Source organism: Zonotrichia albicollis, chromosome 2 (genome assembly GCF_047830755.1).
Source record: "Zonotrichia albicollis isolate bZonAlb1 chromosome 2, bZonAlb1.hap1, whole genome shotgun sequence".
Classification (NCBI taxonomy): domain Eukaryota; kingdom Metazoa; phylum Chordata; class Aves; order Passeriformes; family Passerellidae; genus Zonotrichia; species Zonotrichia albicollis.
In genome coordinates, this window is record NC_133820.1 from 115542425 (window position 1) to 115553490 (window position 11066).

Consider the following 11066-nt stretch of genomic DNA (forward strand, 5'->3'; position numbering starts at 1 on the left):
TTTTGACTGTTTCACATGAGTCATTTGTCAAATCAGCAAAAACAAAGTGGCAAATTATTTCTCAATGCTGTGATGTTTTCAAGCAAATCAACCCATTTAATGTATTACTATATTCTAAAAAATAACTTCTCACATGAAATACTTCAAGCAAATTGCAGCAAAAGCTACTATAAAGTAGTTGGTAAAATCCAGAGTATCTGCTCTGTTATTAAATCTTGGTATGCTTCAGCATGCCTCATACATATGCATATTGTATAAAGAGAGCTACATAAGCTAAGAAAAGATACATTTTAAAAACAAAAAACAAAGGGTACAAAAGCTAGCAAAGTAGGCTTTCCTAATGAGTTAAGAGAATTATGTAAGTCAAATACTATATTACCAACCATCACTCATAAGGAATCACTATAGGAAAAATAAAGAAAATCAGCACTTCAAAACTGCACCTTGTCTGGATTATAGTATTTAATTGAAGGGCAATACCTCAAGACAAACTATTCATGTTTTGCAAAATGCTACGACTAGAAGTACTACTTAAAAGGAAAACTCGATTCAGGACAGGAATCCTGATTTGACAACTACATACTTTTCATTATTCCCCCCACATTTATTTAAAGGGATGTCAGGACGTTGGTGGGTTTTGTTTGGTGAACAGCATACTTCTAAATATTTAAACTTGAAAATTAAAACTTAAAGTCTTTCTACAGCACTAAACCAGTATGCTGATTTTGACTAGACATGGATCAAACAATTGTTAATTCCAAGTGTTCTGCTATTCATATTATTTCCTTTCTTTCCTCTTCACCAAAGCTATAACAGTCAAACATAAAAAAGTCAACAGCTGTAACACAGAATAAGAAAAAAAATACAGACACTTACAGAGCAGCTTGGTTTAAAGACAGTCCTTGACAGTAAAACTATTAAGTAATTACCAAAAATACATAACCACCTGGTCTACTGCTCCTCCACCTCTCAAAATTATGTGGAGCTTGTGAAAGCAAATGCAAGGAGGAAGCAGCCCAGCTGATGCCAGCACAGCAGCTGCATCGCTGAGAGTGGCGGACACTGATGTCATCAGCTTGCTGCAGCTTTTTCTACTCTGACCATTTTTTCCTTTCTATGCTGATAGTCTGTTTTCCACTAATCTGCCACCTCTTTTCCTCTCTTTGTCTTTCTTATGTAGTTTTCTCTTTCCTCTTAAAACAGCCTTTCCAAACTGATTAAAATAAAACTAAAAGCAAAACAAAGAAACAAAGAAAAGCAAACATTTCATCCTATTTAGGAGCATCTCTATTTTCTCCATTCTCTCTTTATTCTGGTCTATCTTACAGAATGGTCTCCATGCCAAAAAACTGTTTCTTACATAGCACTTGTACAGTGAATGGGATAGCCTTGGATCCAAAATGCAATGGTACTAAATAACTGTTTCTAGGTCCCTGTCTATCTAATCCAGTAATTCCTTCATCCATACAGTGTTTTTAACTACTGGTTCTTTAAACCACCATCAATCCTCAAAATTCTACCATTCAGTTAAGGCATAATGGATTTCCCAAAAGGTACTTTTGCAAATCAGTGACAAAATTACTTGGAACTTACTTGTGTGCAATCGTTGTTAGTCGTTCATCGTTCACTGCTCTCCGAACTTCAGCACGGTGTCGCTCTGTTGAAATACTATTAAAAAAACAATAAAGCAAATATATTTCAATCAGAGGAAAATAAGAACATTCATCTAAAAATTCCAGCTAAAATTAAACTTATGAATAATTTATCTAAGAGAAGAAAGGGAACATTTAAGAGACTGTCACTTAACCCTTGCTGTCACAGAGAGAATGAATCATATTATTGCTCAGAAACATTACTGAAGAATGAAAGGAACATTACTGTTCAAAGGATATCCTTGAAAAACAGCTAGAATCCAACTTCCTAATGAGATCAATACATTTAAAGGATAAGGCAGAAAAGTTCACAGGACACACAGCATTCTTTCCTGAGGTACCTTGCGTTCAAAGACAGTGGAGTTCTACCTTGACAAAACCCCAAGCCAGTGTACATTCATGACCTGCCTGTAACCCTTTTAACACTCAGTATCCCAAAAAAGTACCAACAAACCAGTAAGGCTTCTACCACTGAAGGATGGTTGTTTTCCTTATTAAAAACTCCAAGGAGAACAGGAATGAAACCTCGGCAACTTGGAGAATTACTTCTCCAAATTCAGATTTACATTGTGATCCCGGTGAAAGCAAAAGCATGTAACACCTTAAAAGAAAACAGGTCATAGTTCTTAGTTTGAAAAGATCAGGGTTACCTAAGCACTTTAGAGAGTTCTCCAAGAAGATCCTTCTTCTCTTTTGTAAGGTCTCCCTGTGCACGTAAGGCACTGATGACACCTGCATAGGCCTCCAGCTCTGAAGAATTAGAGCAAATAATAATTCCATTTAATGCCCACAGCAAAGGGGAAAAAATGTTGTTTTTCATATTACTGACAGCATTCTAATAATTTTCAAAGTCATTAAGAGTAACATGTCTTTCAATTATTTAGCGCTATTTCAAAAGAGATTGATGATTTGGAACTCTCTCAGTCAATTACTCTGCAGCATAAAACATTTCTATGAAACAATTGACTCATCACAGAGGATTATCTAGTTTACAAACCCAAATGAATGTGTCAAGCTCTCTCTGACATGACAATTCAGGCAAAAAGCTTGAAGAAACTGTTTAGAGTAGTTCAGAATTCTCTTCACATGTATCATTATTACGAGCTCTATGGAAAAGCTCAGATTGGAAAAAGAAATACACTATCAAAGCAGCAACTGGTTTTCTTGGAATGCCTCTCCCTAAGCAGCATGGAGAACATCAGTTCTAGTTTGTTAAATATGATTACCATAATCTTTTATGCCTATTTACTTGATATGGTACAACTGCTTGAATCTGAAAGAAATGCAACACAATGAATTAAACCTGCTCAACACAAAATAAACAATCTAGCTATTCTTAAATATAGAGCTACCACAAAGACTAACTCACAAAAATGCAACTCTGATCTACCAGAAATGTGTAACTCCAAGTGACAGATGTCATGCCAACAGCACTTAAAAAAAATCAAAAAGTGAAAGGCTACTGATATTTTTGAAGTTTGTCCTGCCCGACAGGGTGAAGATACATCTAATGAAAACAATGAATCCTGCTAACTTGGCAAAGAATGACTTGCTATTCTCAGCTTCACACTATTTAGGGAAACCCAAACCAAAAATTCTCTTGATCCTTACACAGGTGCCTTTCATTCGACACTTCCATTTCAGCAGCCAACCCAAACAATCCCACAACAGATCCCAGTTACACAAAACTAAGAATAAAAGGTGCAGGCCAAAACCTAACATTTCTGAAGTTTGCTGCAAAAGAAAACTGATGCTTTTCCGAAAAGTTTCCATTTAGGATTCCAAAGAGCTAATTTGCAAATGAAATCAAGGAATGGTGCTGAAAAGAAGTTCTGCTGTCCTCTCCCAGTTAAGCAGATAAAACAAAAAGCAGAGTAATTTTGGTTAACTAAGCAGCCTGCACAGGGATATTGAGTGACCTACAGAAGCATTTACAACTTCAGTTATAAAACATTCACTAATTAATGCAATGGTTATTACTAATATCAACATTTATTTAGACAATCATGTTACAATATTCAGGATACTAATTATTTTCCTCTATTAACAACTTAAAGTAATTCTCAGATGCAACCAGATAATTATTTATTGAGGGCACACTTTTTTTCCCTTTTGCATTATAAATAAAGAGCCTCTACACCATAGCTGTAAAAATGCACATTCTGGTCTTTTGGAAGCTAGCAAGGATTACAGAGCAGCTGTAACTTCCTCCCCTTTGTGTTTATGCAACAACACAAAACACATGGACTAGCTAAAATGGGTTTGGCAAGCAAATATCATTATTGTTAGTGTTAGGTGCTACAATCATCACCTCGTTCAGTAATAAATCACAATCAACACCAGGTACTGCTTTCCTCAAGATGCATTTCAGCCTCAGCAACATCCCCGCTTCACTCCTTACAGAGCACTCCCACTACTGCTGCACCATTAGCCAAATTAGATGTTGGGCTGTGAGCTGGAAAAGCAGGACCCCCTCAAGTAGATGGCTATTGCTGCATGTGGCTGTCACACAGCTACTGCTGCCACTGCCTTTGCTCCTTCACCCCCCAGCCCCGTGTGTGCCTCCTCCCTGCTCACAGAGCCAGGGCCCCCTTGTGGGGACACAGCTCATGCCAGCAAAACAACAATTATTATTTTTGAATTTTTTTTCCTTCCTGTCAGCCTAGGTTATGTCACTGAAGGAGGTGTAGCTGCAGTTCTGTTTGGCTCAGCTGCACCAGCAAGGTTCTGCCAGCACACCGCTGTTAGCTCGGGTGGAAGTTTTTTTTCCAGGCTTCCAGCCAGCACAGCTACGTTAATGAAACTTAGTAGCAAAATCTGGTCAAAAGCTTTTGGCACTCTGAGCTTTCTCCTAGTTTCTGTACTTCTTGAGCCTTGCTTAAGACTTGGGGCTGTCACTTGTGTGCAATATCTGCATCACTGTTCCAACAGCACGCAAATCCCAACAAGTATTCACACATATTCCAACAAATCAAATAAAAAGGGCAAAGGGAGGGAAAATAAGTTCTCAACTCTCAAAAAATAAAGTGGATGGCTCCACCATGTATAAGAACCTTGGCACAGTTACGAAATACAGCACACCATCTCTTAGCAGTCAAACAAAATGAGAACAGAAAAGCTGTCACTTGACAGTCACAGGAAGTTAGAGGGAGCCTCAACTTTCTCCTTGACAGCATCTTCCCAGATTACAGTCCTCAGAAGAAACAGAAAAATATAAGGCTTTTTTCTTTCCCCATCTAGCATCATTTAACTGGCAAACCTCCAAATCCTTAATTACACAAATTCAGCCATAAGAACTCAAAACCAACTATATCAGATCAAATGTCTAACAAAGGATTCTCTCCCCTGCAGTAGCCAAAAGCAGGTAAGTGAGGAAAGAGCAAACATTTTTAGTACTTTCCAAAACAGAAGCATCTCTCCTCATACACTTAGATCTACAAGGACAGAGCACAAAAATATCTTCCACTGTCTTGGACAGCAGCCTCAAGTACTGAGCTACATTTGAAACAATGAAAAAGATTCCTGTGGTTATGGCTGTTGAGTGAGGACATAATTTTACCAATTCCCTGACAACCTGTATAACTGCAAATCACAAACAGCATTTTTTTAAAATCCTGTTTTATGTCTTCACAATCATAATTTCAATATTTGATTCATTCCTACAGGGACAGTTAAACCAGGATTTTACTGTGTTTTTTGGGGTACAAAAAGGTGACTAATACAGAACTGGGGGGAAAATAAACAATCAAAAACCACAACAAAACAGGGAAAAGTAAAACATCCCCAAAGGTTCTCTTTGAAAATTTTGCCGCATGTTAACAGTGACAGAAAAACTCAACCCTGCAACACAGCAACTAGGACATCCAAGAGAGATTCAACCACATCAAAACAATTCTTCTCTACTCATTTTGCCAGGGCTGAGAGTGTCAGCCAAACATAACTTTAAGCCAGGGCTGTCAAACCAATGACACATGGAAAACGCAGGAAATTACTTGCAACTTGCCTGTAGACAATAAAATATTTCATGTTGCCTGTAGACATTAAAATATTTCATGCAAGAGCATGAAGGCAAATCTTAAAAGGGCAAAATACAGACCCACAAACTGTATCTTACTGTACCCAGTTTGCGAAGGATCCTCTTGCACTCATCCCTGCTGAGGTCCAGAAGAGTAGGCCACACCACAGGCATCCTTCCCTTGTGTCTGTGCTCCCACAGGGCTCAGCCTCGCTGCAAAAGGAATATAAACGCTCAAGCCCATCATTTATTGATTTCCCAAACAGATTAATCTGAACTCCTCAGCCTGCTCACAACTCCACCGACACATTCGCTCCCCTCCCCGCCCCAACATTTGTAGTGGCATGAAGGAATTCGGCAGTTTCACAACAGCATGATGGACTGTCTATGCTCTCAAGCTCAAATGCATCACCCAAGCCTTTTTACAGCGTCCTGTCTCCTTCCGAAGCTTATTTTTTTCAGCCTGAAACGCTCTCTGAAATGATGTTTAAGTCTCCTCCCTCTCTTTATGCAGAGTACCTATTAAAAGAATTCTTCCAGCGAACCGCACGGTCCCCTTCCCCCCCGGAGAACGCGTTTTGCGCCAGCCTATATTGTATGACAGGATGGCAAAAACACCGTGTGTGAAAATTTTCTCTCCACATACCAATACCAACCCCCTCCCCCAAAAATTCAGCCAAACACGGGAACACCTCCATCCCAACGCAGTGAGATTCCGTGGGCGGCGGGCAGAGAGGGCGCATCTCCGCGATGCGACGAGGAGAATAAAGGGAAAAGAGCGGCCGGAGGCGAGTTGGACAAGCGGGGCTTGGGAGGGCTGGGCACCGGGAACAAAAGCCCCGACGCCGCCGCAGCTTCCAGCGTGGGCTCGGGAGGGGGGAGGGTCTCCGACAAGGACGCCCGAAGGCAGCCGCCACCCGGGCATCCCCGCCCGCCCTGCCCGGCCCTGGGCACTGCCCGGGGCCAGCGGCGCTGCGTTCCCGCCGGAATCGGGGAAAGAGAGGGAGGGAGCGGGCGGCGGCTGGCGCTGCTTCCCCGCATCGGCCGGGGCGCTGCCCTGGGCCCGTAAGGGGGCGGCGGGTCCCCGCCGTCCCGGAAACGGAGCTGCCCCTCTCCCTGAGGCGGACGGCCCCGGGTGGGGCGGGGAGCAGGACCCACCTGCCCGGCCGTGCCCAGCACATCGAAGGCTCCGCGGCAACCGCACCCTCCCCCCCGCCGCTCGCCAGTGCCGGGCTCGGGTTTGTTTAGTGGCGGCGGCGGCGACGGCGTTTACTCGGGCCAAGATGGCGGACGAGGGCGCTGCGCATGTGTGGGCGCCGCAAAGTACGCTAGGAATTGTAGTCTCTGCCGCCCATGTGCTGTGAGGAGCTGGAGGAGACGAGTGCCAAGATGGACGCTCGAATGAACACTGCGCATGCGCAAAGACGAGGAGCATGTTGGGAACGATAGTTCTCTCGGTGTTGACGTGTGGGAAGCGGCGCTCGCCGTCCCGCCGCTGCTCGGCGGGCGGGTACGGGCAGCCGGAGGGGACAAAACACGTTACACGTTTTCTCTGCCCGGGCTGGGGCGCGCCAGCGCGGTTCGAACGCAGCCGCGTACAGCAGAACTCTAGGAAATAACAGCTAACCACCACTCTTGGAACGAAATATGGCAGGGGAGAACATCACCCCGACGCCATTTGGCTATCTGCAGTTTTCTAACTTGAAACGGAGGCAGGTGGCGCGCGGGGCTGCAGCGAAGCGCCTGCAGGGAACAATAAGGGAATAAATTCCGCACCTACAGCCCCGTCACAGCCGCTCCAGGTGTCTCTGTTCCCTGAGGACAGCAGCCAGCTGCACCCTGTGAAAAATGCGTGGTTTATGATTGGCTTTTCGCAAATATTAAAATGAATATTATATACGTTATGTTAGAAAGTTATGTTGTAATAATTTCTTAAGTAGTATGTTAAGTATAATTTTAGGTTATAACATAATGTTAAAATAGAAACTGTTATGTAAGATACTTTTTTTCTGAAGAAAGGACTCGCAGCGAGATAGCAGCCACAGGACACCTCAATCTTTCAGAGAAAAAGAATTTATTGCTCCATTATCAGAAGAAACGAACTTCTTCCCGCCTCACTCAGCTCTAAAGATTCCGTCAGGATTCAGAGGAAGAAGTTGACATGACCAGACAGAATCCTGTATTTGAATGGAATTTATGCATCATGTATGAGGTGTATGAATATGCAACAGGCTGTTGTTTTTAAGGGTTAATCCTCTGTTAACGGGTGTCCTTTTTCAGGATTATTTTGCCCAGAAAAAGGTACCCGGACTGTCCGTAACTCTTTCTTTCTGTTGTTTTATATTGTCCTAATCCAAATTGTCCAATTTTTTATTACTCTAATTATCTAGCTATTTTTATAAACAAACGATCAAAATGTTTATAACTCAAATTATCAAATCTGATGGTGACCTGATGAGCAGCACTCTTCAAGTTGTTGTATCTCTGTATCTCTCTTGTGCCTTCATTTCCCATTTTTATAATGCACCTTCAAAACTAACAACAGACAATGATATATAACAGCTAGGCATTTTATGTAGGTGTTGAGGCCCTGTCAGAGGTTGCCCAGAGAAGCTGTGGCTGTCCCATCCCTGGAAGTGTTCAAGGCCAGGTTGGATGAGGCTTGGAGCAACCTGGTCTAGTGGGAGGTGTCCCTGCCCATGGCAGGGGGCTGTAATCAGGACATCTTTTAGGCCCCTTCCAACCAAAATCAGTCCAGGATTCCATGATTAATTTTATAAAAGCATGCTGCTGAGTATTCTTTTCAAGAATTTGCTCAATTGTATACGTTTAAACAAAATCTGTTCCTCCTTTCAGAAAGGGAAAGAAATGACCATCAATCTCTACTACTTTTTGTTATGTTCTCTACAACCCAACAATTTCAGATTCCCCATTGGCTTAAGTAACATGAATCTCATAAATAACACACACTGGTCTAATTAGTCACACTTTTTGGGTGCTAACAGAATATTTTGTCTCACCACACTTATTCTTGTCCTCAAAGACAATGGAAGAGAGAAGGAAGTAAGCTTGGAGATGGCCCAAGGAAGGGCTCGGATTTTCCCAGAGAGGTGATTTGTATGCAGCTCAGGTCACCAGGACAAAGCTGTGTTTCTCAGCTCTTTAGGGGCTCATAGGAAATGAGTGGAGCAGCCTCGCTGTAGTTCTCACTGGGTTATTAACTGCATCACCCCTGCATCACTGCAACCTGAGTGATACAGGCTCTGCAATAATCCCTTTTCTTCATAACAGCTTCTCAGGGGTAGAAGAGAGGTGCTTCAGCTTGGTACTGTATGGGAACCAGGCACAGCTACTACAGCTGCTGCTTTTAAGAGGTAAACAGTGAATTTCCAGCTTCCAAGAGACTTATGCTAGTAATTTTAAAAATATAATTGGAAAATCAAGGGAAAAAATGTATTTGTTTCAGTCTGCCAGCAATTGAGAAAGAAGTACAAAAAATCCACTATGCTTTTGATACTAACATGAATGTAACGTGGTAGATAATTTCAAATTGTAGGGAATTTAAGGATAGTTTAATGTATCTTCCGTGTATTGCATAAGAGAGAACTAGACTAGATTCTAATATAAGTTAAATTATTTCTTGGCCATTTTTTGTTTCCCAGATAAATTCCACTTATCCTAACAGGTTATTCAGTGACTCAATACATTTTCCTGACATGAGCATCTCTATTTCAGTGTCATTCTTCTTCCCTCAGACCACTGCTGATCTCTCTTCCTCCTCAAACATTTTCCCATCATGTTTTTCCTCCTGGCTAAGAGAAAAGCAGAATCCTCAGCAATATCTACGTGCTGGCAGCTTACAGAGGAGCTTTTTATTCACAGCCTTGTCAGACAGATTGTCAGCCAGGACTATTTGTACTTAAAATCACAAAGATATTTCAACTACTTTTAGTAAAGATAGCTTTGTGCTGCCAATCAATAGATATTCCCCCCTATTGTAAGCATATTCTATTCATCAAATGCTTTTTGCTTTAAAAATCCTAAGAGCCTCTGAGCTGAAAGTATTTTCATTCAGCAAGTATTAAAATGCATCAAAATGCCACTGTGTATCAAGTCAAGCATCTTTTTAAACACTTTGCTGCACTGAGGCAAAAACTCAACAACCTCAGCTAGTGAAAAAAATCACTTGTGACATTTTGCAACATATCAAAGCAGGAATTAAACCGGGTACCCTCCGCAATCCTGGGAGGCAGATGAAAACCTCAGTCCTCTTTGTGGCTTGCTGTATTGGCAAAGGAGATATAAACTTGCTTGCTCAGAACAGGAAGCTAAGGATTGAAGCAAAGTCATTGAAGTTACTGCTCTACTGAGTCACTTGAGCCCTTATCTACAGCCACATATGTGTTATACAAACGCTGGGTATCTCTAACAAGCCTCTGCCACTCAAAGAACATTTATCCCAGATCAGCAATTAGCAGAATTCAGTCCCACTGGGAACCAATTTGCACTGTATTTTAGGGAAGCTTGCACATTCTCTTTCAAGTTGCACTTTTAACACATCCACAGAGCGTCCATTGCTTTAAAGTTCAAATCAACTCACCAAGAAATTAATTACTTGCTGGTGAGGGGTTTGGAACACAAACCCTGTGAGGAACAACTGAGGGAGCTGGGGGTGTTCAGCCTGGAGAGGAGACTCAGGGGTGACCTTATCACTCTCTACAACTCCCTGAAGGGTGGCTGTAGCCAGGTGGGGGTAGTCTCTCTCTCCAGGCAGCAACTGGCAGAATGAGAGGACACAGTCTCAAGCTGCATCAAGGGAAATACTGGTTGGGTATTAGGAAAAAGTTTTTTACAGAAAGAGTGATAAAGTACTGGAATGGTCTGCCCAGGGAGGTGGTGGAGTCACCATCCCTGGATGTGTTTAAAAAGACTGGATGTGGCACTGGGTGCCATGGTTTAGTTGAGGTGTTAGGGCTGGGTTGGACTCCATGATCTTGAAGGTCCCTTCCAACCTCGTGATTCTGTGATTCTGTGAACCCTGGGGACAGAAGTATCTTGGGCTTCACAGAGTTATGGTGAATAGATACTTCTGGATACAAATCTACAAAACTAGCTCTGTGGGATTTACCTGATGTCCATTTAGGTCGTACACTGGGGTTATCCCAACAGGGCTGTAAGGCTTGGAAGAGAAATGTAGGAGTAAAAAGAATCATGGAAGCATTTCAGACTTTAAATATTCTCTTGCAAATAAATTTTTCATAGCAGGAAACCTGCAGGAGTACACTGTCACACTAACAGTACTCTCAGAAAATTAAGGAATATCAACTTTCACCTTGGGAAAGAGACACACAGTCCATTTCCAGAAGCAAACAGAAAAAGTTATTTTATACCTACTATTA

General features: G+C 42.1%; 1 protein-coding gene across 13 annotated transcripts in view; it reads right to left on the reverse strand.

Annotated features, from left to right (window-relative positions):
* The window catches only part of EMSY (EMSY transcriptional repressor, BRCA2 interacting), a 41880-nt gene extending 34913 nt beyond the window's left edge, over positions 1-6967 (reverse strand). For 12 of the 13 annotated variants that reach the window (XM_014267134.3, XM_074536132.1, XM_014267133.3 and 9 more), the window contains exons 1-4: positions 6826-6967; positions 5772-5880; positions 2303-2402; positions 1594-1668 (exon numbers count right to left, since the gene is read on the reverse strand). In XM_014267134.3, coding sequence (XP_014122609.2) covers positions 1594-1668; positions 2303-2402; positions 5772-5841 — 245 coding nt within the window. In that variant the 5' untranslated portion in view covers positions 5842-5880; positions 6826-6967. Of the gene's footprint in view, positions 1-1593; positions 1669-2302; positions 2403-5771; positions 5881-6359; positions 6503-6825 lie in introns of those variants that run through there. The other variant, XM_026793527.2, reaches the window with a different exon arrangement.
* Between the last annotated feature and the right edge of the window lie 4099 nt (positions 6968-11066).